This window comes from Monomorium pharaonis, chromosome 10, assembly GCF_013373865.1.
Source record: "Monomorium pharaonis isolate MP-MQ-018 chromosome 10, ASM1337386v2, whole genome shotgun sequence".
Lineage (NCBI taxonomy): Eukaryota > Metazoa > Arthropoda > Insecta > Hymenoptera > Formicidae > Monomorium > Monomorium pharaonis.
In genome coordinates, this window is record NC_050476.1 from 15,816,992 (window position 1) to 15,844,021 (window position 27,030).

General features: G+C 37.7%; 2 protein-coding genes across 2 annotated transcripts in view; one reads left to right on the forward strand and one right to left on the reverse strand.

The window, feature by feature from the left end:
- The window catches only part of LOC105835694 (cell adhesion molecule 2), a 72,358-nt gene extending 52,293 nt beyond the window's left edge, over positions 1 to 20,065 (reverse strand). The window contains exon 1 of the mRNA XM_012679181.3: positions 18,997 to 20,065. Coding sequence (XP_012534635.1) covers positions 18,997 to 19,066 — 70 coding nt within the window. The 5' untranslated portion in view covers positions 19,067 to 20,065. The remainder of the gene's footprint in view (positions 1 to 18,996) is intronic.
- Positions 19,601 to 20,396, forward strand: LOC114255347 (alanine and glycine-rich protein-like). The gene is made up of 2 exons (XM_036292578.1): positions 19,601 to 19,659; positions 20,021 to 20,396. The coding sequence occupies exons 1-2, from the start codon at positions 19,601 to 19,603 to the stop codon at positions 20,394 to 20,396; spliced, it is 435 nt and encodes a 144-aa protein (XP_036148471.1).
- Positions 20,397 to 27,030: the final 6,634 nt, after the last annotated feature.

Genomic DNA, 27,030 nt, shown 5'->3' on the forward strand with positions numbered 1-27,030 from the left:
AATCACCCAAATGCGACTCTTATTAGGGGTAATTAATTTTTATTTTACGTCTAATTCAATAGGTATATAAAATCATCCAGATCAAACAAATGAGTGCAACCATGGAATAATTCCGATATAATGCCGCATTCAAGGAAAACTTTATTTATTAAATATTATTAAGTATTTTATATATATATATATATATATATATATAAAATACTAGCGTCACATATGGCGTCACTGAATTGTGCTAGTGATAAAACTGGGAGATTTTAATTAGAAAATATTATAAACAAACAATATGTTAAAGACATGTTCAAAAAACGAAAAGGCATACAAAAAGATTTCTGTCCTTTCTTTAAAAAAAAAAAAAATTTAGTATAATAATATATTAATAAACTTTATTCAGATTAAATATCAAACGTAGTAACGCAGTAACGCAGATAGCTAATTTTTTAATCTTATTGTAATTAAATTTATTTAAAAACATTTTATTTTATAACTTTCAACAGTTTTTAACTTTTCAACACCTAAACAACTTTTTCTAATGGTATTAATGGTGGTGTTATTCAAAACTTGCATTGATGCACATTATTTGGATTTTTGAATTCAAAAGAAATAATTCTTCGGCAAGAATCAAAATTATTAAAATACATTCTTGATTGTAAATAGTAGTTACTTGGGGCTATGGGTCGTTTCTTTGAAATAAAAACTCTTTCATTTAAAGAGAATTTTTTAAACCCTTACTTGGTACTGTAGGGTCAATCTTACCCCAATTGAATTCAACTTTCAATTAACTATCGAAAATTCGTGAAAATCGTGTAACTTTTTTTACATACTTAAGATCAAATTTTAATTAAAAGAATTATTTCGTCTCAAAATATAATGTTTAAAAAGTAATTTGTAATTTTTTCAAATTACTAATGTCAATTCTTTGCGGTAAACATTTTTGTTCGTTGGAATCTCCAAGATTATGAAATTCTACTAAAATATACCGGATAAGAGTTAATTTAGTCTCAAAATTAATATTGAAATAACATTGACTTTAAATAATTTTACTGTAATTTTAATTAAATTTAGTAAAAATTTTAATAAATTTAAACAAAATTATATTCTAGTATAATTTAATAATTAAAAATAAAACATTTAGTAAAAAAAATAAAACATTTTTAGTAAAAATTTTAATAAATTTAAACAAAATTATATTCTAGTATAATTTAGTAAAATTCTTCGAAATTCTTATTTGTTATAAATTGCAAATAATGTAATTACAAATATCTAAAATTTTGTATAATTTAGAGTAAAAAGTTTACTATAATTTTGCTAAAGTTTATTATAATTATGCTGAAGAAGAAATCTAAAAAGTAAATAAAATTCAACCAATCTGTGATTCTTAAAATTTGAGATAAATTGTATGGAGGATTAACAATTATTATTTTTAAAAATAAATTTTAAGAAAAAATTATATTTGTGCACACTTTTATATTTGAATACAGAAAAGAAAAGAATCCTTACTGCAAGTAAATTTTTACTCTTGAATGCTATATACTTTGATATAAGCATGAAATGCTATCATCAACTAGAAATATTTATTTACATTGATAACAAATAGGTTTATGTAAAGTATATTTTATTCTTAAGATGATATTTTTTCCACTACTCACCGCTACGTGGCGTGTTATCTCGTGAATAAAATGTACTTTTTTATAAATAAAAGGGGCTCGCCAAGAGCGTGGAGAAAAGTAAGATTTCCACATATAAAATTCCATCCACATATAAAATTGGCTAAAATATGTCAGTCTATAAAAAGGATCGAGAAAAGTGAGAAGAATAGAATTGTGAAAACTTTTATTTCAGAAAAATAATATGTTTAAATTAAATTTATTTTGGATAAAGTTGACAAAAAAACTCATCGAGTGAAAAATTACAATTAATAAGAGCACATTTAATATTAAACTAAATGCGATTTTATTTTCTAATTAAAGCAAATTTTGTTTTTAATAAATTTTTATTTTTTTTTATTTTAAGAATAATTTATTCTTAATTGAAGAATATTTATTCTTGGCGCTATTCTAAATATAAAATATTCTTAAACCAAGGCATATTTGCATTTTTTTAAGAATACATTTTTTTGTGTGAATCATTGAAAGGTATCGGCATATTTTCCTTTACTTGAAGTTCACTTATTCACAACCGAAAAAATTAGGAATAAATCACTCGATGCATACATCAAATGCGACATTTGTTTCACGAACGTGTGTGCTTATTCGAAGAAGGAGAGTATTGGGAGAAAATCCGGAAAAATATCGGGAAAACATCCGCGTCTGACCACGTCGGGGTAAACCGGAGTCGAATTTCCAAGCGCACCAGGTGTAAGTTTCCTGTTGCAATCTTGTCTCGCACCTGATACGCCTTACGATTTTTTGCTTCTATTGTGCCTTGACTGGCGGAAAAGATTGCAAGTCTTGTTTATCGGTCGTGACATTGCTTGGTTTGAACGGTTAGGTACGTTCGTAGCAGAGGAAAGATTCAACGTACAATAAGCACCTCTTCTATTGCTTTCTACTGTTTGTCTCTTCTTCGTTTCTCTTTCTCCTCCTGTTATGCTTTGTATCTCGAAGACGTAAAGCATGACAAGATTAATGAGATAAAGGGATCTGAAAAGACGTTTTATTTCCCGCCGTTTCGTTTATACCGCGAACGAAATGATGGTGTTAGGTGACGGAATAGAATGCGGCCGTATTGTATGCTATGAACAAACCTTAGTATAGCAAATGTTTAGGAAGGCATAAAATTTCTCAACAAATAACATTTAATTTCTCAATATCTTTACTCAATTTAGTTAAATTCCTTCGGCCATATTTCGAAATGTGCACTAATATCTATCAGATAGGTAAACATATAAACGAAAATCTCTTAAAGCTATACTAATTCCATTGTTTTTCACATTTATTGTTCTTTTATTATTTAAATTTAACTTGACACAGATATAAAAAAATCTCACTATTAATATGTTGTGCCAAAACTCTTTTATTATTTAAAAGAATTTAATTAAAAGCTTTCATGATTAAAACTTTCTGTTTGAAAAAAAATAAGTTGAAAACAAATTAAACTTGAATTCTATAATTAAACTCAATACCACAACTTTTGTAATTAATGTATAGTGAAATAAGAAATGTGGAACATCTGAATAATAATAACAAAAAAATCGAGCACTGATTCGAAATTATTTGAACTTCTTCCACTAGTATTTGTCAATATTTACACATATTGTTTGCAAAGCTGTTTCCGAATAGTACCACGAAATACGGCGGTGACATTTTTAAATAATAAAACATACTGGGGAAATGTTTGAGAAACAATATTATCATAATTTAATTTATTCGTCAAACACGTCGAGTCCTTTGACGATTAACGGTCACAAGAGTCGCAAAGATCATATGCATCAAACACATCGAGCATGTTATCCGAACGGAATATGTTTATTTTTTCGCTCTTTTCTGTCGCCGAGACATAATTTCGAATCGCAGGTCAGGCAATTACCAGACGTATGAATATTTAATCGGGCCTTCGGTGACTGGTTGTGCTCAATGCAGCTCACCGTATAATCCCGAATGTCAAAATATACACCCCGTCGCGCGCGATCAGCAGAGGGTTAAAATGTTCGCGCGCCGCGACGAACTGAATATTTATGGCTCGCGCGCGCGTATACGCGGTCAACACATTATTCTTCATTACTTTTGCCCGTAAAATTCATGACGCTGGTCGCGAGGATTGTATACGCTAAGAACCCGGAGAATCCAGTATAATCTTTTTTTTTAGCAGGTCAAGATATACGGTCGCGCACTTCACGCAAATTAATGGTCAGAGATTCCCCTCCTCTCCCCCCTCCCCCCATCCCTCTCTTTGCCACGATAGTTTCCAAGTAGAGTCCGCGGAAGATCGTAGTATTCGTTGTCGTCCGCAAATTGATACGGATGCGAGGCCGCGGATAAGTTAAAAGAGTACGAAGGACTGTCGGCAAGGAGAGATTTATTAGATCGACCATCTGGTCGTGTATTTTTTCGCCGGAGCGTGAAAAAATCGTTACTCAACGGAGCGTTACCCCCTTGAGAAATGGTTCAAGTTAAAGCACCGACGTATCCACGGTATATACAGGAAGAAATATTGTACGCGAACTTTGTGTACCGCGAGAACTTACCGGTCCTTATTTCATAGTAAGGGCCAAGGTTGCAGTAGATTTTTCATGTACAGTCATCATTGGAGCTCTCTAAACCTTCTCATAATTTAGTAATCTCAATATTAAGTTGCGTATCAAAATTCGATTAAAATAAAATATCTCGTGAAGTATCGAAGTTTAAAATTAAACAAAGAAGGTTCTCTAATTCAAAAAGATGAAGGAAAATCACATAACTCTTTATTCGTACATACTTTTTAACAACTCTTGATACTGTCAAATTCAATACAATAAACAACAAATAAAATTTGAAAAACAACAATATGATTTGTTATTTAAATATGTATTTTTAAATAATTTTTAATAGTGATAAATATTGATTTAGCAAAAGTTAAAAAAATTATTCGTTTGCGCACGCGAACATGTGCGTGTGTGTATACATTACTGTTAAGTAAGAAAATACAATCAAGGTTATATTGTTAGTAGTGTTTCCTAAGTTATATATGTTTTTAAGTACTGTAAATATTAAATTTACTATGTTCCACTCGTTAATTACAAATGTTACGTTATTACTCGCGTGAAGTAGGCACATACTACGTATTTTTTTGTATTGTTTTCTTATTAATACCAACGTAGATTAACTTTAAAATCTCGGATCAACTTACTCTTTATCTCTTTCTAATTTTTGGAACTAAAATGAAATAACAAGTAAATTAAACCGAGATTAAAGTTAATCTATGTTGGTGGAAACATAGGGCCTAAATCTGTTTAATTGACAAAACAGTTGGGGATGCTGGACTGCCTCTCAAACTTGATCAGAGTCGATAATGTAGAGTCATTCGTACACATCATTAATGAGATTTTGTATATATTTTTTTTATAGATTTGGAAATTCTTTTTCAGAATTAAAGTACACATATTAATATCAATCTGTGAATTGGATTTTATATCGAGAACGAAAAAAAATTTTTTCATATTACTCTACTTATCAACTTCTTCTGAATCCGCACTCACACATACATATGAAATTTTCAGACAAATTTTTCTCTTATACCAAAAGCTTCTAGCTGTTTTGAAAGCACATTATTATTCTTGTCTATAGTGACTTGTCTATAGTGACATCCTGTATAACAGTTATTTTGTACATATAGAGTTTTTAAAACTTAAATAGTGCTGCGGATGAAAGTCACGAGACGACTGCACAAAAGTATAATTTTCTAATTTTTTCTTGTTTTTTTAAGAAAATTATATCTAGCAGGGTTTGTTATTGTCTATACTTTAATTCTGGAGAAGAATTTACAATTCTATAAAATCAATTAAGAGCCAAGCTTGTCAGAAATAATTAGCGTTCAATCGATAAAACAGACAACTCCAGCATCCCCTTAACTGCTAATAAATTTGTAATAAATGTAATAAATTTGTAAGAATTGAGTGTTTTACATGCAAGTAAAATTGAAAGACTATATATATATATGGTCTAAAAAATTTGAAAAAATAAATCACCAATTAAAATACATAATAAATAAATAAGAATAATATAATATATATAATTATAATAGAATATATTATTTATAAACTAATTCTTAAAATTTTATCAAATTCTTATATTATGTGAAAAGACTGGATAACCTTCTAAAGAAAAAATTCTCTTGTTCTCAATATTTGCGTGCTGATGATTCAATTTGCTCACTTTAAAGTATCAGGCTTTCAACACACCCTCTGTAATTTCTCTTATTAGAAACGTAAATAGAGACGGATATCTAACCGTGTTGCCGTGTCGTCGTCGTCGTCGTTGTCGCATGCCCGATCGTTTCGTGTCCGATCGTGTTTCACTTTCTCGTATGCCTTTCGTCGCGGAATCGTGTTCGGGCTCGTTTGAAAGTCACTTTGTAGGTATGGCTCGCGCCGTGCCGGGTAGTGCGATGGGTGGGAAAGAGATTGGACAGAAGGAGGGGGAGGGGGGGGGGGAATAAAAATCGCTCACGAATGTCCGATCAAGCATAGCCGATAAAACGCCTTGCGAGATAAATTAGCCCGCGCCCGTATAAATATTCCTTTCAACCGGCGGAAATAAGCTGCTGCGATAAATTCAATACCGGTGGCCCGCGATACCATTCCCGACGCTGCTGCTGCTGCTCCTTGAACCCGATAATTGATCCTCGCCGTATGTTGCCTTGTTATTTTCCCAAGCACCGCGAACCGATAACGCGGAGTGAAATATGCGCAACGGACTCGGTCGATTTTACCCGGTTAATATCTGCGTTCCTGAATTTAAATCCCACCCTCGCGACGTGAAAACGATAGAGCGAAAAACGTGGGAGGAGTTGGTTACCGCGCGGTGACGCGGAAACATTTTTGCGTAACGAACACGAACGAATGTATGTATGTGACGCTATGCTAATTATCGCAACCGATGAAATAAGCGCGATGTCAAAATAATACGCTCGCTGATACGTCGAGCGTGATTTTAACGGATGCCCCTTTTCCCGTCATTTAAAACTTTTTTTTTTTCCTCTCAAACGGGTGATAAAGCAATTGTACTATTGTTGATTCGCTCAATAGCTTTTATTTAACTCTTGAATGCGTCACGTTGTTGATTGGCAACAAAGTGATTAAATATATAGAAAAAAAATAGACGCTAGAGTAATACATATATGTATGCATATACGTATGAAAGGTACAGCCTCGCCGCGAAAGTGAAATGGTATAACAATAAACTGAATAGATGGCTGTTCATCTTTTGTGTTACAAAAGAGCTGATTGTTCCGAATTGTTTACGTCACTTGTTGGCTCGCTGTTACACGATTCTTCATAACGCTCCGTGCGGTTTGTCATATTTTTCATCCCAGATGAAACAAAAGGGGGAACAGATGCATAACATACGCATAGTATAACATACGCGAATGCAAAATATAGCGTTTTCCATTTTTTTCATTTTACTTTATGTTTAATCGAGTTTAGATTACTGATAGCCACCGATAACTAATTTCCCGCGCAAACCGAAAGAGTAAACAATTTCTGAAATTACCCTGGTTCGCCCTCGGAGCGAAACGATTACGAAAGCCGGTAGCAATCGCGAAGTCGATTGAATTGTTAATTTCTCGGAGTTCCAAAATCGATTTCCGTCTCTACCGTAGGACCTTAAGCACTCGGCAACTCGTTTATTTTTCGCCGCTATTGAATCGAGAACTAACGAACCTCTTTGAGAGACGTTTTATAGACGTTAGACCGTGCTGCTCATCGGGCAAAATTTCGGTATTAATGCAAAAGCGCGACAGGAGACGCGCGGTTGGAAATCTCCCTCCGTCGTTATTGCGTAAGACGTTTCATATTCAGTCGACCATAACTCGAAAGATTCTAATGCACCGCGCGAAACCAAATCACCGCCGGCGCCGTCGAAATAAACAGCTAGCATTTCTCTCGGTTCGGCATTCGCCCACGAGTAAAATCCCACCATTTCCCCGACTCATCCTCTTCCCCCTCTGTCTTCGCTACGCGCGCACGATTTTACTTACGTGGTCTCGGATCTCATAAGCGCACGAGACGCACGTCCCGCCCTCGCAAGGGCATGGGAGAAAGAAAGAGAGAGAGAGAGAGAGGGGGTCGAGACCGCGTTTGCCCTAAGACGCGAACAAATCTCCGGAGCTTCCTCGCCCATGTAAATATAAAGCCGCGTACGCGTTAAGCCGCTCGGGCACGCGCGGGAAATAAATTGGATAAAAGCGGGCGACGATTGTCGCGGCTACTCTCGCTCCGACGAGGATGTCGCGCGCGCAAGATGTGTGTGCCAGCGTGCGTGGCGTGCGTGCACAGATACGTGTGCGTGCGTGTGCATGCTTGTGGTCGCGTACACGCGCACGTTATCGCGATACCCGTCCCACGATATTACTCCGCACTCTGCAAATTTGCCCCGCTCGCGCTAATGAAACATTTACCATTACCGGCGTGTATCTTTTTAGCCCATCGAGAGCGACGTGACGCGGCGCGTTTGTTAGCACGTGCTCGTGACGGACGCGGATACGGTCGATTTAATTAAACGCGATTGGGGAAGCGTATACGGGAAGACAAGGAGGCTCGCGTGACACATGGAGAAACGACGACGACGACGACGGCGGCGAGAATACGGGGACAACGGGTTACTGAGTGTGAATGAGATATTTATTCCTTCGTGTTTGTCAACGCGCGCCGCGCCGGATTTATTCGAATCTGAGCCCAAAAACGCGCGGGGCGCGCGCATGATTTGGCACTGTAAATCAGATTGTAATGCGACGGATTAATCCCGCGCGCTGCTGAATGTATCGCCGACGAGATTATAAATTTGTTCGCGGTGCGGAGCACGAGTGTTAATCCGTAACTACACCTCCTGGAGACTTCCAGATTTTAGGGAATCCCGCGCCGTTGCGTGGTACTCAAAATGAGCGACGGAACGTATATACACCTCGCGAGAGTTAGATTTACGTGTTTATTTTAATGGATTTTACGTATCCGTATGTCGCCGCTAATTCACACTGCTGATACTCGGTCACGTTTATTAAATAGTCATTTCAAATCTATATTAGGACGTTTCGCGTATACATTTATTTATTCCCCCGCGCGGGGGAAATGAGTCACGAGAGTGGGAATTATTTAAATAGCCGATCCAGCGAAATTATCGAAACGAACCCGCATCCGTATCCGCGGCCGTGATGTTTCAGCGTAAGCACGGAATATTTGTAATTGAAATGCATATGCCGCATTAGTTCCATTATTATTCACATTATGTATTATTAGTCTATCCGAGCGCGTGATTATTTTAATATCCGGCGTGTGGATACAGCGCGTCATAGCTATATACAAATTCGTTGCAGTCTCTCATAGAAAACTCATACAGCACAAAAAGATTGCAAAAACATTCCAGAAATATTTTATTCGCAGATCGCAAGGTTGCAGAAACGTTACAAAATGTTACTGCAACGTTGTAGCAATAATAATATGTCCGTTTTTAAAAATGTTGCAATACAATATTGCAACAAAGTATATTAAAATATAATATATATTTAGTAATTATATTTAAAAATCTTACAAAGATAAAAAAGATTTGCCAAATAAACGTATTCAATATATGCAATAAAAATAAAAAAGAACTTTATTTATTAAAAAGTAAATGTTCAAAAATGAAAATAAAATCAGATTAATTAGTCAGGTACATCATTACAAAGAAAAAATTTAGAAAACACTATGAAAATCTGTTAAAAGATTATTTATGTAAAAATGAATATATTATCAGTCCACTTAAAAATTATTTACAAAAAATTTTTTTAAGTTGTATAAAAGCGAGTTTAAGATAGTTCTATCGTCAAACAAAAATCCTGCAAAAAATTTCATTTTTTTATACATTGTCCAAAGTAATATCTATTATCTTTTTCAAATTGAAAGTCGGTTGCACTATTTTCGTAAGAAATTAAATATAAATTATTAAATATTGATGCATACGAGACGCAAATTTTTCCAAATCTTTAAGTTTCTATACTTCTTTAACTTATGTACCTGAGCTTTCTCATAACAACTTTCTAATATATTCTTTGAACATTATTTAATTTTATAAAATTAAAATTAAAAAATAAAATATCCGATTACTTCAAAAAATTAATCTATATTGTTCTGGAAATCTAGAAATTTTCTCCTAAAATATTCCTTCAATTTGACTGCTTATAATAAATACAGATTTAAAATTCAATGAAGTTACATCTTTCTGATGGCTGATTCCTACCGATATTGCAACATTCTTAGGCTCGTACAGTGTAAAAAAATTTTTTTAAGTAAAATTTAAATGGACTCCTCTTAGACATCTCTTAATTTAAGAGATCTATATAACAGAACTATACCTTAAAGTAAAATGATCAAAGGAATCTTAATCAAAATTTGATGTGCTCGAGATACGGTTAAAAAACGTATATTTTAGAGTATGTAAGTTATTTATAAGAACTAATAATATTCATATATATAATATGTTATTAAATATATTATTAAATATTTACAAAAGAATACAATTAATGCATCCTGGACATTATAATATCGTTGACCGACACTACCTCGTTACTTGATACTGTGTATTGTGTAATATCACGATAATTAGGTGTTTTGCTTTAAACAATCTCTCTCTATGGGTTATCTATGTAAAGGCCAAAATTTAAGAAAACAATATCCTTATTATAATATTCTTAATAGAACAGAAAGATTGCAGAAATATTTTATTGTATTACAACATTACAAAACGTTGCAAAATGTTGCTGTATTATGGTTATAATATTTTGTCATAATAATTAAGATATTTTCCATGTGAACAAACTAATAATGAGATGCGTACAAGTACCAAAAATTATAAAAATAATTATATAAATAATCCTGCAATGCTCTATTAATAACATACTGATATAATGCACTAATAATAATAATAATAATAAGTATATTATATATAATATGTAATATAATATAAAGTGTATATTTACTTTAATATATATTTTAACATATACACATATACACTATATTTTATATAAAATATTATAATATTATATTTATCAGTTATACAATTGCAAATTTATATTTATACAAGTACATCTGTTTTCTTTAAATTTCTGGCAGTTCTATACATGCTTTCCTTATTTGTGATTTAAATAATAATTTTTAGAGTGCCTCAATTACATTAAAAATTTTAATATTTAGCTAGCAATACAAAATTATAAACTTTAATTATATTTTAATTTAAAAAATTTCTTTAATTACAAAAATAATTGTTACCAAGTATTTTTATATATATGAATGATGTAATGTTCTTTTTAATAAACTTTCATGCGATTGCGTGACAATGAGCTACATCAGCCTCACGTGATTAATCATGATAGACTATTATTTAAATGTAATACAAGGCTTGAAATTGTTTGAATATTAAATATGTTTTATGTATATATATTTTTTTTGTTTTAATGGAGCTTGATAAATCATAAAATGTGCAAAGTACTTAAATATTTATATATAAATATTTAAATAATTATACATATAATTAATTTTTATAAAATTTTTAAAATATTGTAACATTATTGAGATTATGTTGCACACTTATATTCTAACAGTATTTCTGAAATATGCCATTGTAATATGTAAGACTACAATGTTGTTGCAAGATTCTGTGCCGTACGAGGAAGAGGAAGGGGGGAGTAAGAGGAGTAAGAGAAAATCCGGCACATGTATATCAAGATCTCATAGATAGGAGAGGAAGGAAGGAAGGAAGGAAGGAAGGAAGGAAGGAAGGAAGCAAGGAAGAAAGAGAGGAGAGTTGCGATCGCGCGTTGCTGTTGGCTTATTATTTTATCTGCTCACTCGCTCGCGCTGTGATAGCGCGTGGCTCCGACCGTACGCGCGCTGTTTTCCCTGCTCAAGCACACAAATATTGGAATTTCTCGTGTAATAAGGGCTCAACTGAGAAAAAGAATCTGCTAAAGTCAGCCATCCGTATATGAATGGATACACACGTTGCCTGGAATACAATATAAGCACTTCGAGACAGTGGCGTACGTAAGTCAAAGTTGAGGCTAAACGGCTGAAACTACAAGCGGAATAAAAAGTAAATCGGTTGCTCAGGTAACCAGCGACAAGCGAGAAGAAGGTATAATTACGCGTTTCATCGGTGGACTTGGTCTGACAATCCGGATGCCTCGTATAACGTTACACGGTATAATGCTTTCCGACGAGCGGAAAAAGTGATAAAACGATCGAGTTGCCGTAATTAATCACGGCGCAGCACCGCGAACAGCGGGATGCCCGAGTAAGTACATAATTTTGACGTGCCGCGATGATAATGCTTTCCGATAGATTTGCTTCGCGTGTGTAATTAATGGTCCGCAAAGAGGAACAAGTTGCGCTGCGCTGTCTGCGAACAAGAATCCTCTCAGGCTCCAAGCGAACAAAACATATGCGCAATAATTATATTTGATGCTGCGTTTACAAACCTTTTTACTCATATATTGAAGAACAGGGTCATTCAGTTGTTTGCAACACAGAAAAATTAGTACCAAATTAAAAGTAGCAGTACATTCAATTTAACAATTATTGTTTTATATAAAGACAAAATTATGTTCTTGTTTATATATCAAACAATATAATATTTGGATATATATTATAATTATTCTTTAAAGAACTTGAGAATTTTAAATTTCAGCAAAATATTACATTTTTGTTTGAATATTATAATAGTCATTTAAAAAGCGTAATATGATACTAATAGTACTAAACTAAAACAAATGAAAAGACTATTTAAAAAATATAATTCTTAGATTAAAGATATTGTTATTTACTATCCATTATTTTCTTCTCTCAACTTTTAACATCATTATCTGTATAATGCGAATATATTTTCCTTGAGAAAGTTGTACAAAATTTTCTCACATAAGCAAGTTATATGACATTTATTCGAACGCTAGATAATTTCGTTTCGGTATTTAACATTTCGAAATTTGAAATTTCGAGATTTGGATAATTTCCCGCCTTTGCTTTATTTTATTATTATGCACTAACAAACAGCGGTGTAACCGCAGGTTAAAAAAAGAACTTAAATCAAGACTCAGAATATGGGCACGAGCTGGAACAGCGGAGATGTAAAATTATATGTTTACATGACAAAAAGCAGAAAAAGTATGTCCGCGAGAGAACACGTAGACGAGGGAGTGTTAATCATTCGGGCAAATGGGCGTGTTAAACGGTACATGCACTCCTTATCCGGGGCATCACAATATTTTTTCCGCGTTTTCCGCGCTCGAATAATATGAAATTAGAGGTAGCTGGGGGTAGGGGAACGGCCGGACAGATAAAAGAATTTACTGCCTTCTGGAGGCAAATTGTTCCGGCTGTAAAATAAGCCCGAAACTAGAAAAAAATATGCGCTGAGTGCAGTCACCAGTGCGAGTTGAACGTTCCGCGCGTGTCATGCGCCGTATTGTCATACACGGGAAACAACGTTCGAACTGGAAAATCGACCACGATGTTCAATGTGCCGTACCTTTTAAGACCATAACTGTTAGCACCTTGAATTTTTTTGAATTATTTTCTAAGTCGTGAATAAAAGAAAAATTTATCTAACAGAAGTACATGGTACAAATGTGATAGTCTTAATTCTTTTTCTGCGTGGAGTAGCTTCTAAGATCTAAAGATTGCTTTCGTGTGTTTTTATGGAATTACATATAATCTTTTTTACATAATATATTTCTTCTGGATATAAAAGTATTAAAGTGAAATTATATAAAAGTTTAATGAGATATTTTATTATTTAATTATAGATATACTTCAATATAAGATAAATATTTCGTAAATTTACTTTTTGCTAACTGTACTTCAATATTTTTATGTATAGAATAATGGGACGAGCCATTTGGTGTAAAGATACATAATTGTAAACATAACTAATAAAGATAAGCCTTAATCGGCACAATTGAATCGTTGTGCGTGATTTTATATACCTTCCCAAGTTCATTGAACCGTACGCGAAATAAATTAATTTTATAGGTGTATTTCAAAGAGCAAAAATGTATTCAACACAGTTCAGTGAACTTGGAAAGATATATAAAATCACACAAGAAATCATGCATGAAGATCCAATTATGACCGAGTAAAGCTCGTCTTTATTATGCTTTCACTGATTGGTCTATACTCTCCTATTATCATTATTTGACACGTAATTGTTTTTCAAAAAAGATACGTAATTATATATTTTCCAAATTATATAATACTTTAGTAAAATATGCGATTTATAGTATGTGATATATATAAAACATATCTTACTCTTTTTTATTTATTTACGGTTACATATATCGCAAACCTGCGCGGCGCATGCGGAATGATAAGCGGAATTAGCTCGACAAGTGATTCTGTTTATTTTAACGACGCGACGCGAGGACTCTCGCTTTAAACTCCGCGCCGCATGCGAAACAGCGCGCGTCCGCGCACGATATACACACACACACACGCGCGCGCGCTCGCGAATAAAAAATACAACACTCCCGCTTTGTTATCTTCCGACAACGGCGAGTACGGCGACGTGCGTGATCACGTACCGCGGAGATTCGAGATTATGAGACAATTATTAAACAAAGCCCGTGCCCCATCTCCCTCTCTCTTGTCTACGACATTCGCTATCGATTTATACGGCCGTCACCTTTGAATAAAGCGCGAGCAAATAAAAAGAATATCGACGGAAAAATTCATTCAGCAAGAGAAATGGAGATTATCGCAGCTGAACAAGATTCTGCATTGATAATGGTATAAAATTTAATTTTATCGGGCTTCGTATAAAGTCAGATTCATCTGTAACAGAAAATGGATTAAATTAAATAAATGAATTTATTAATCAATTCCCTCTTAAACACTTGATGGAATTGAGCTTTTACAAGTGCTTTTATAAGAGTATCGGTCTTGCGGCAGAAAATTGGTAAAATCCCTGCGAACCCTCGTGAATCAATTCCCATTTTTGTATCTTTTGTATTTCGGAAAAAAGAAACGTCAGACGTTCTCACGCGAAGAGAATGACGAGACACACTCGTGACAAACTAATAAATCTCGTCCGAACATAATTAAACTTGCCGGACGTTTTATATATTAAATTATGCGCGACGTTACACGCGGTACGCGCGATAAAAAATGTAGCATCTTTTGATTACTGTTTTGTATGGAGATTCGCCGAGAGGCGAGGGGGAAAATCGGATACGGGAAAACGAAAACCGAGGGATGCGTGAGAAGGAGAGAGGAAAACGGGAGAGCAGGAGCAGGAGCAGGGAGCAAAGTGTTGGTGTGCGTGGTATTGTTTTATTTAAACGTAGCCGTACGGAGTCCCCGCCGTTCACCGGGCTTTATTGGAAATTGAGCCAATTATGGTACTTGGGTTAACGATCCATTCTAATACAGTTTCGCGGGCGGTGTCTACCGATCCCAAACGAAATCTCCGTTCGCGACATCGTAGCGCAGATTGCTTTACGTGGCCGTCGACGCTTCCGATTGGAAAACGTCCTCGACGATAGACACGCCGCCGCGTCGTCGTCATCATTGTTGTTAGCGTTATCGGGCCGGAAGAAAAGGAAACCGCCGCGCCGTTCGCGATGACGATAAGCGAGAAGTCGTGTTCTTTCGGTTTCAACCGGCCGAGCCGCGATAGCGCGGCGTTAACTCTCAGCCCCGCGCACCTTCGCCATCGGGTTTTGGTTCCAGCGCCGCGATCGCGGTTCAAAGTTCAAACTCGATTTAACTTTGGAATCGGGGTCCGCACTCGCGTTGACCGACCGGTCGATGGCTAAGTGCCGTTGCCGCCGACGGTCTTCCGCGAGTGTCCCCGAGAGTTCGGGGGGGGCTGTCTCTAATTGTTCCACCGCGATATCGGTCGTCCTGACATTTTTACGCGACGTCGCCCGGGCGCGCTAATCCGGGGCGAGTTTATGCGTTTAACGAGGCGCACGCGGGGCTTTAAACGCATGGGTTGCCTTTTTCTCTCTTCCCCCCCCCCCCCTCGCTTTCCCGTGCCGTCACGCGAATGAAATTTCCGCAATCCGCCCCAGTGTATGAAATACCTTGAATAATTCGTAACGATTGTTGGAGCCGGGGGATGTAAATGCGTGTTATTTTTTTCTTTTTTTTTTTTTATTATCGTCGTTATTTTAGACTCACCGCCGCCGCGTGGATTTTCGGGGAGGGATCTTGCAAACGGTTGTTTCTGAACGGCGCGAGGGGAGACGTGTTAGGGGTGAAACGAAGTTTGAAGGTAAAACGAGGATTGATATATAAATATTCGATTCGCCGTTTTCGCTTTTGGCAGTTTTCGAAGTTAAGAACGTTAGGTCGTCGTAATGAATAATAAATGTCCTATTTTGACTTGAGAAAATTATATCTGTTTACGGGTATTTAGCAGCATACATACACACACACACACACACACACATACACACGCACAGAAACTTTATAATGGAACACATTCGGGATTCTGTCTTATAACGAGATAATCCGTCTACTTTTAAACCATGAAAACTGTGAAACTTGCTAATCGCGATTGTATCACTATCCCCACTCATGCTACTCACGTGCTTCGAGCATACGTATGGAGGGGATTTTGCGCGCTATTTCAAGGTACTCTATTATAAGAGAGTGTATACTTAAGTCTTTATACCTCAAAAACTACTTTTTGAAATAAAAGTATACAAACAACTCTTGCTTAATTTTTCGAGAATTTTTTGCTCCGGTGTTTTGATTCACGAATTTCGGAACAGCTTGTGTACTTTTTTTTTCGATGTTCTGCTTCTTAAATTAAATATTACTGTTGTTCTACTAAATCAAATTAGCTCGACTTTCTTCTTTAAAATAGTCATCAAGAGATACAGAGGTGGGAGATATTTTCCCACATGCGAATACCTGATATGTAAATTTCGGAATATATAATGCAGCGAAAACATTTGTACAAATAGCCCGGTCATCCGATAACCAGTCACGCGTATCATCGAAAAGCGTGTGCGCAGCCGCGATATGTTAATTCTTGCAAACACGATAATAATAATAATAATAATTTGCAAATGCGCGGCTCGAGGTATAATACGCAGGTCGATCGCGGCGTTTTAAAATAGCATAACTTCAGCATGCATATTGCAATAAGACAAATGGGATGAGATACGATAATTGGCCGCTTATAAATAATGGCAGATGAGCCGCGGTGACGTTCTCAGAAATCTCAATTACCTTTATATGAACGCATAACGTGACAATGCGTATTTAGTCGGCCGACTAGAGTAAGACGCGCTAAATCGCGTGGGTTTATTCCGACCACGGCCAATATAGTTGCGAACTGAAGGGGGTAATTTCTGATAATCGCTGTTTGTGAAGCTGTCGATCGTCCTATTACCTTCGCCCCCGTCCGTTGATTTACAAACGATTAGTTACCCCTCGCAAACTCCCACCGCTGCCACATATACCGCGAAGACAGCGATCGCAGCCGGCTCGCCGTAGATCGTGTCGAATGTGTTTAATTAATTAAGAGATCGTACCGAAATTTCGCAGGCGCGCGCGCGGCAGCCCGCTAAAAATACGCCCGCCAAAAAAGAATGGGGTTAAAGCGGCAAACTAATTTCAACGTTGAGCGAGCGATGTCGAGAGTTCGACGAACGGGCGTACGGAAGGCTGAAAATGGCCGAAGAGAGAGATTTTGTAATTTCTTTAGTGACAATCTCGAAATTTTGTTTATGGCGATCGATGCGTACGGCGAAGCGTGGTGAAAGGGCAATTCCCGAACGACAATGGTTCGTTCGAAGCCGTCGTCGACCGTTCCATTATCTCGACTGATTCGCAAACAGTAGTTATACACTCCACAAACTCACTATTTCATAGGTAAAGACGCTGCGGCGGCCGTGCTCCCCCCCCCTCTCTCTCTCTCTCTCTCTTGCGATCGCACGGCGAATGTTTTAATTAAGTACGAACTTAAAACAAAGTTTCGTCGTGGATACTAAAAATGCGCTCGATACCAGACGGGGAGTTAAATCAGCGAACTAATTTCGAAGCGAAACAACCGCGCGCCTTCGATTGGACGATATAATGCGAAGGAAAAAGTGCGGAGTGGCGTGGGAGATTCGGCGATTTTTCTGACCGACTGTTATTCCAATTTATACGAGCTGAACGAAAATAATTCGTGGAACTCGTCGCTATGTAAACCGAGATGCGACCATTTAAATTCCATTTGATTCTTCGAGATTCCCTCTGTTGGCCGATAACTTGGACGTAATTCAATTATATCGACTCTCGCTCCCGCGAATTTTTGTTTATCGCGATCGAAGAGAGTCCCCGGTATTTTCGTATGCGACTGGATATTGTTATTCCAGGGCGCTTTGCATGGATATACATAAATGCATAGCACTTTGTGTACTAGCTTTTATTCGTCTCTAGCTTTTATTCTTCTGGTTTTTACTCCTCCATGTCACGTTGCATTTTGCCGCGCGCGAGCAAGCTAGACGAGCCGTGCACAAGATACATATTTGTCAATATACGTGTATATCCGGCCGCTCTTTATCAACAATTTAATCGCGAGCGATTTCAAGGTAATGGCGAAATTCGCGTCAGACATTAACGGGCTCGTTAATTTATTAATTCGCCTATCATATAATGAACGTCATAGACGCGCCGACAAAGTAGCTCAAATTATTCTTCAAACGGCGCTTTAATTCGCAAATCAGTAGTGCGATTCATGTTGCTGCGCTCAGAGCTTGCAGAGCTGGCAATCAAAATATGCCTGGCACGTCAAACGCGTGCACGCATGCCAAAAAATGGATTTTGATATCTCTTACGGAGGCTCTATTCACGTAGATTCGTTATTGTCATGCTGATTCGCAGCAGTAACCGCGTCTTCTGTGTACGATCAGAATACATTTTTGCTATGAAACCTTATCACCAGCTGAACACGTTGAAATTTTTTAAATATGATGTAATTGCTTAATTTAAAGATAATTTTTTTACTTTTTCGAAATCTTTTCGCAATTAAATCTTTTAGGGTGTAATTTATTATTCGTACTGTTATCAAATTATTATCAAATTTCAAGATACCCGCACGACTGACTGTCTCCTCTGTCTCTATCTCTCGTCACTTTTCTACAAATTTTAATGTTAAGAATCCACTCCAAGATGTTAACAGAATGTCGCTTTATTCGATTGTAAAACGTACACGCTTTATCTGAGAAGAACGGAGTGCGCTTTTGAACGTACTTCACGTGACAAATCCGTCTCTCTCAATCCGCATCTCGCTGTGTAATGTATTGTACTTTATCTGAGAAATATGACCGATCGCGTACCTGAAAGGATCAGCAACGATGACAATATGAGAAGCCGGGGCAGGAGAACAGCGAGGGCCGCGCGCAACATCCTCGCTCCCGCGAGTGATCCTGGTTCTCCAAGATCGCTCCAAGACCGGGGATACTCCGCGACGATGGTGCGCTCGGCACGGCACACAGCGCAGCGCAACGCGGACGTGGCAGAAGCGGAAGAGCTCGACTTATCTCCTAACTCCCGCAACTGTCGTCACTGACAACAAGGAGTCGTCATCGCTCCCCTCGGACGCAGGACGAATGGAGGGAGAGAAAGAACCGAATCCACAACGTGATCCTGGTAAACACTCGACCGTACCGAACTTGATGCGCTCGCTCTCTCTCTCTCTCTCTCTCTCTCTCTCTCTCTCTCTCTCTCTCTCTCTCTCTCTCTCTCTCTCTCCCCTCTTTCTCTCTCTTCTCTTTGCCAAACGCTCTGAACGCGTTAGAGAGTCACCGGTGCGAAATCAATATTTCTACCGATCGAGAGAACGAAGCGAAATACGCGCGTGATGCGACGCGACGCGACGCGATATCCGCGCGCAAGAGAAGCACGCGGTTCGCCACTCGCGCGCGCAACAAGAATCAAAAAATGGTAAAATCCAAAGAGCACGATGTTGTCGGCGTTAGCGGCAGCGACGAGTGTTTCAAGTACTTGCGGCGATTCGCGGCGACACGCGACACATAATTTCCTACACAGCCGCCCCTTGACTAATTGAAAATCTATATACAGCCACGTTACACGAGTTTCCACCTTCCGCGGAAAGCAGTCGGTACTGCGGCATCGGCACCGGAGGAGGACGAGGCGCCGAGGCGCGCGCGAGAGGGTTGGTGCGGCGAGTTGAGTCGAGAGGGACGGGGGTGTACCGACATGTGAGGGAAAGGGAAAGAGAGAGAGAAAGAGAGGGAGAGAGGGGGAGGGAGAAAAAGAGAGAGAGGGAGAGAAGGAGAGAGAGAGGGAGAGAGAGAGAGAGAGAGAGTGAGAGACGCGACGAAGTCGAGGAGGTGGTAGCGACGGCAGTACTGCTTCTGCTTCTGCTGGTGCTACTGCTACTGCTGCTGCTTCTGCTGCTGCTGCTGCTGCTGCTGCTGGTGCTGCTGCTGCTGGTACCGCTGTCGACTGTGGTGCTGGTAGTGGTGGTGATGGTAGTGGTGGTAGTAATGGTGGTGGTGGTGGAGGAGGTGATGGCAGTGGTTCTGGCGGTGGTGGTGGTTGTGCCGATGGTGGTGGCGGCGCTCGAGGAGGGCGGAAGACCACCTGGCAGCGCGGAGCGGAAAGAGCGCGAGGAGGATGGAACGATCGGGTAGAGGTCGAGGGGGTTTGGGGATTGGAGCAGGAAGAGGTGGAGGAGGTAGAGAAGGACGGTGGGGGAGGGCAGGGTGAGTGAGTTCGAGTTGGTTCCTGGGCGACTGCGCCGTTCTCCAAGTCGATGATCGCTGCAAAATCTTCCGTCTCTCTCTTTCTAGCACGAGGACCGCCTATCTCTCTCTTTCGGTGCGTTTCGTACGTACACGCGCGTTTCTCACTTCCACACTCGGCGCGTGTGTGTGTGTGTGTGTGTGTGTGTGTGTGCGCGCGCGTGTTACACACACACACACACACACACACGCGCGCGCGCACGTACGTGCGGAAGGTGGAGGATGGGAGGGTGCGCTCGCGCGTCCATGCGGGCGCTAACGAAATTGGCGAAATACGGTCCGCTCGGAGGAACGCGGACGGAGGCTGTCGTCCGTCCCTCTCGGACTCGCCGGCGTATCGCGCGTCGTCGTCGTCGTCTCACTTTCGACTGCGCCGCACCACCGCACGCCGCTCTACCACGACGTCGGATCTCGGCTGCGGGAAAAACGGTCGGCGGACGAGAGGATAACGCGGAAGTTAGTTGGCGATCGTCCGGGGCGATCTTCCGTACATCGGGCTTAATCCTGTGGCCCGGTAATAGGATCGACCGGCGATCCCTCTGGGAGTATCCGCCGCGACTCTCGAGATTTTCGAATTTATGGGGGAATTGCGGGCGTACGTACGCTTCTTGAACGCCGCCGTATGGAATATGCTTCTCGCCATAAATCCGAAATTCCGAGTGGCCCGAACGACGTCGTTCCATTGTTGGGCCGAGAGTGTAAGGAGAGTCGTCGTCCCGCGCGATTGTCCTGCAGGACCGTCCAATGACATTTCCCAGAGAATCCAAGATATATTTTATTTATAAATCAAATCTACTTCGTTTCCCCTCTGATTGAATTGAAATAAAACAAAAATCTCTCTGATATGAATCTGACTTATGCGGATGGATGTTTGCACATATGTATAATAGACTTGTGTTCTCTGTGACATATTGCTTTCGAGACAACGTAATGTTTCAGCGTTTAAAACAAGCCTGTACTATATTATTCAACAAACAGAAAAGTAATCTGATTGTTTAAATTGATACATTTAATCAAGAAGATACACAAAACAAATACTTATTACAGTTATATTAAATCTTTCGAACATTCTGTAATCTCGAAATGATCAAAAATTTAAATATGTTAATCAGAAATTCTATAAACTCTCTTCTCAGGACTGTATTTTTGTGTATAAAATCTTGTTGATATAATCAAAACATTTTTATTTTTAGTGTATCCACGTAAGTGTTGTATTTTCTGTTTTTTTAATCTTTTATTTCTAATTTTATTATATGCTGCGTATAACTCATCGATGAATCTTGAAAATGTGTATTGTAATATTAACATAATGGTACTGCACTGAAAAAAAAATCAAGTTACGTACACTCAAAAAAATAATTCTGCAACTACAGCAAAAATTAGCTGCATGTAAAAATTAACTGAGTGGATAAATGAATAGCAAACACTATGATATGCATATGTTTTGCACTTAATCAGTTTAACTGACAGAAGCAGAATGTACAAATTTTATATGTGACAGTCAATATCCTAGCAGACTCAAAAATTAGCACTAAATTTTGATTGCAACATCAAACTATCTATCTGTATCAGCAAAACATTTTTTTGTAAATTGGAATTTAGCAGGATTAAATTAATATGTTAGAAATTAAACAAATCAAAATTCTTTTAGAAACTATCAGATAATCATTAATGCCCTACAAGAAGGCATTTCTAAAAGAATTTTGATGTTAAACGTACCAGAATTCTTAATAACGATACTAAATTTATGTTTAATCAGGTCAACATAACTTTTTGAGAGAAACGTCTAGTAAAAATGTAACTAGAAGTTTTATAAATCTAACCGGAAAATGCTAACCAAATCCTCAGTTAAATCTATCAAAGGTTTTAACTGCGAAATATCAAGTGGTGATAAACGGAAATTCGATTTGCTCCCTCCAAAATGCATTCTACTCTATACGTCTTGTTGATATAATCAAAATATTTTTCTCATCGTCAGTAGTATTGTTTCCCAGTAACAATGTGCAATATAATTTCCAAACTAAATCGCGAGTAAAAGAGCAGCATTATGTTAACGAACGTAATTAATGTATACCACAGCCTTTGCGACATGTAGGTAGTGTACTCGAGATATGTAACCGTACAACGCCGGTACTCGGGAAATCTCGGGATGAGTATTATTCCTTATTTGAACTATAAGCTCGGTATCAACTCGCTTGCAACGGCGCGGCGTAATGGGCTTCTCTTACGCGCTACGTCAAAAAAAGGCACAAAAAGAATAAGAGGAAGGGCGTTTCGTGCAACCACTCGCGCACTCGGGTAGGAGCACCTCCGTATATAGCGAAAGAATTTCTCTCGCATTTCGAGTTATTGCACTTGACAGGTTTCTCACCCCTGCACTCACTCCGCCACGTTACCCACGGCGAGTGCTGGCGAGCTTGCGGCGAGAAACGGGAAATGGGAGGATAAGGCGAAAGTTAGTTGGTGATCGTCCGTGCATCGAGCTTTAATCCTTTGTCCCGGTAACGGGATCCTGGCGTTAAATCCCTTCGGTCTCGCATCCGCGGAAGATCTTTCGTACTTGTCCAAATAAGGGCAGTAATTTAACACCGCGGAGACGAGCGAGAGAGCGAACGGTCATTTCCACCCGCTTGCTCGTATCTCCAGCGGCGTAAAATCCCGAATTTCCCCTCTCGATTGACTTCTACATTATTTTATCCTCCCTACCCATATTCCTCTCTTATTCGACTTTTAACCGTTATAACTTCATACAAATATCGATGATAGTTTTTTAAAATTGCAAAGACCGAAACGATAGTTTTTCAACATCGAAAAATTTCAAACCAATACAATTCCGCCTGTTTGTTCGAGAAATTCTCGAATTTTTTTTTACCCCTTTCCCCAGTCCATTCTTGTATTGCTCGGTTTTTGGCATCAATAGTTTTCGTGGTTATTCCTTAAGGCAAAAGCACCCGAAGTGATCATTTCGACCACCGGCGAATTCCAAATGGGTCACTTGATAGACTTTCCGTTCGGCTATTTGATAGACTTTTGCGGTTTTTCGACTTTCTATCCAGCCTGCCCTCTTATACTAGTTCTCTCATGCTTGAAACAACGCCAGCGGTCTTGCAATACTGCAGGAGGTATCGAATCCAACGACTTTGTCCGCCGGGGAATTTTAAACGTGAGCAAATTAGCTTTCTACTTGAGAGATTCTAACATTTTTCAGACTGTCCATTGCGCCGTCATGCTCTTTAATCCTCGGCGATAATGAGGATCGCGATATATAAATTACTCCATTTGAAAAAGAAAATGTCCGCCACAGAGATGCAGACTTCTTAACAGCTCTTTTTTAAGGAAGTCGCATACCCGCAGAATCTACTAATTAATTTTGACGAGCTCGCTCTCTCTCTCTCTCTCTCTCTCTCTCTCTCTCTTTCTCTTAAAAAGGGAGAAGTTCTGGTAACCGTGGCAAAAGCACAATATTGGCGCAAACGGTATACCACCAATGTTAAACGTTATTCGTGGATCGAATCAGAATCGCGTCTTCGTCGCGCTCTTCGCATAGTTACACGTTACATAAAGCAGGTGGAAGAGTGTTTCGCATAGTTTCTCGTTGCCACGAGATACGTGCCGTGATATCATAGAATCTCTTTCGCATTTGTGAAGTTATCGCGCTGCTTGGCTGCTCCCCTCCCTCTCTCTCTCTCTCTCTCTCTCTCATGTAAACAGGATATTTCTATAAGACAAATTTTTGTCTTTCTTATTCTCACTTTCATGTTATGTTTTCCTTTTATTTCGTGATTCTATCGAGATAAAAAAGGAGATGAGTGCCAGAAGCGCGGTTAAGATCTACCAGTGATCGTTCGAGATTTTCCTGTGTATCGAGCTGAATCCTGCTGTAATCTGATAACAAGATCAGCCGCCACGAAGTTCTTAGACGATCGAAATTTCGTTGGCTTTATTTAACGCGTTCGTTGTTCGGCGGATATCGCTCATCTTTACAAAATCCCGCAAACGAGAGAAAGGTCATCTCAATGTCTGGAAATTGTTACAATCATTCCTATCCATTGACTCAGAAATAGAAGAAAAATATCCTTGGAGAAAAATATCCCCAGAGTAAGATATCATATATTCTTTCAATATTTGAGTATCTGTCTTCGGGCGATATTAAGACTCCAACAAATAGATTCTCATCCTCTTCGCTCGATTAAACATTAAGGAGAAGGAGAGGGATGGAAGAGTAAAAGTGACTTTAAGCTGATCGTGGAGACTCCATTAGATCTCAATATTCACCTAGCGATCGAAACGCGAATTTTTACTCAGACATCAAGTTATCTGAAAGATGGCTAAAAAATTTAAATTTTTATAAAAATTTATATCTTTTATAAAGACATTCCATAGTGAGAGTATGTAGTCCGGTTATAGTCATCTTAAAAAAGCTTGTCTATATAATATCGAAAAGATGACCTTCTATAAACTTTTTTTTTAGATATTTTTCGCTTTAAATTCAATCGCCTTTAAAGTTGATGTCAGATATTTTTTAATCGTCTTTAATGTCTTTTCTTAAACATTATTCGCCATCTTAATTACAATTGCTATGAAACTATGAAAATAATCATTTACCTTTCATCTTGGAGTCTCTATTTTGGGGATTCTTTTTCAAAAAAGAGAGTATCGATACTGATATACTATTTTGTTTATAAGTTACTTTATATTTCTTAAAAGCTGAATAAAATTTGTAAAACAAATTACAAACAAGTCTTCTATCCAATAGTATAATAGTTTTTATAATGCGGTTTTTAATTTTACAGTAATTAATGTTTTTGTAACATAACCAAAAATGAGTTTCTGAGAAATTGAGTTCCAAAACTGTCATAACAGATAGAATTCAAACGTGATTTCATAGTGCAAGAGTTAATTATGAAATAAAGACAGGTTTACCGGTTTTACAATTACAAGCAGATGTTACTTTCTGTCAGACGTCTCAGATTCACATAAACAGTACATTAAACACTGTATTAATGTTAGGTTTATCCTGATTATGGTGTTCTATAGGGTGCAAATAATAACTTTTTTTGCTTTGCTAGGTTTTAAAAGTATGCGGTTTTTATCTTCTCCATGGATATAGCGCTATTAACAATAAAAATTAATTTTCTACAGATTATGTTATCAGATCTATGCTCCATTCGAGAAATGCATCGATTTATATGGCAATTTTAAACTGCATTATATGAGAAAAAAAAGACATAATTAATACTAATGGAAATATATGATTTGTTTTTAAACAAAACAGTTTTAGACAGTTATAAACGTCTAAAATAATCTTATCAGTAACCAGTTTCTTTATTGTTTAAATATATAATTGGCGCAAAATCAAATTTTTTAATAAATTTTATTCTCGCTTTTCAAAAAACTTGTTTTTGGTAAATTTTATATTAAAAGGCTATAGGTATATGAATTCCTACACAGAACAAGTGACTATCTGCCGTCTTTTTTAAACGGACTTAAAGTCGACTTTTTAAAGTTGATATTTGGTTAACTTTTTGTATAATAATTTTTTGTCGATTTTAATTGTCAACTAAAAATCCTCTATTTGCAGAAAATTAAAAATCGTTTTTCAACAAAACGCAAAGTCACTACATAACATTAACTAAAAATTAACTTTTAGTCGCCAAAGGTAACTTAAAGTTGATTTAAAATCGACTTCTAAGTTGACCTATTGGTAGACTGTAATTAACTATAGACGAGATATTTACCGGACGTTAGTCGATTGTAAGTCGACATCTAGTCTGACTTTGAAATTTTCTGCCGACTGACAGTTGACTTGGTGTTATGTGGATTATAAACTTTATTTTTTTATTATCTGAGTAAATTATGTTATCAGTATAAATATAATGCAATGTTTTCAAGAAATAAGAAAATACTATTTTAAAAAGTCTGTATTTTCACTTATTCGTGTCATTAAAACATAAATAAAAAATCTCATAATGTCTTCTGTGTTATCCTGTACATTTTCTATTTATGAGAAATAGAAGTCTGTTACATCCATCTGGTGGCAATGTTGTGTATTATTTGCTTCATCGGCAACGAAGGAAAAATGGAAAATGCCTCTTAATTTGTCTTTTCGGTAAAATTAAAAGATTACGGACATCTTATAGACATCTTGTTATTTTTTAGTTTTTGTGCTATCTGGATATTTGTATAAAACTTTATGTAAAGACGCATTTAGAATTCGTTAGATGTGTATTTCGCTCCTGCGTCGATTAAATAAATTCGTTGAAGCGCGCAGGTAGAAGGGTGAAAGAACGCGGCGAAAACATTAAAGAGTTTCCCTTCACACTCGGGAGTTTCCGTAACTCGATAGCTTTCTCGCCTTGGCGTACTCCGGTCGGATCTTCTTTGGCCGACCGGCGTCGAGCTGCACAGGATAAACGGCCAGTGGATGAGACGATAACGTGAAAGTTACTTGGTGATCGTGTAAGGCAATCGTCCGTGTATCGTGCTTAATCCTCTGGCTCTCTGGTAACAGGATCAACATCGAGGAAGAAACTTTTTGGAAGGATCGCACACGCGCGCACCGATTAAATGCATAGCGTATTTACTGGATGGTCGCGTAGTCGA

Coding starts and splice junctions, on each gene's coding strand:
- LOC114255347 (XM_036292578.1), top strand. CDS start 19,601: ATGGTAAAATCCAAAGAGCACGATGTTGTCGGCGTTAGCGGCAGCGAC. Junction 19,660..20,020: donor GGCAGCGACGAGTGTTTCAA/GTACTTGCGGCG, acceptor AGGAGGTGGTAG/CGACGGCAGTACTGCTTCTG.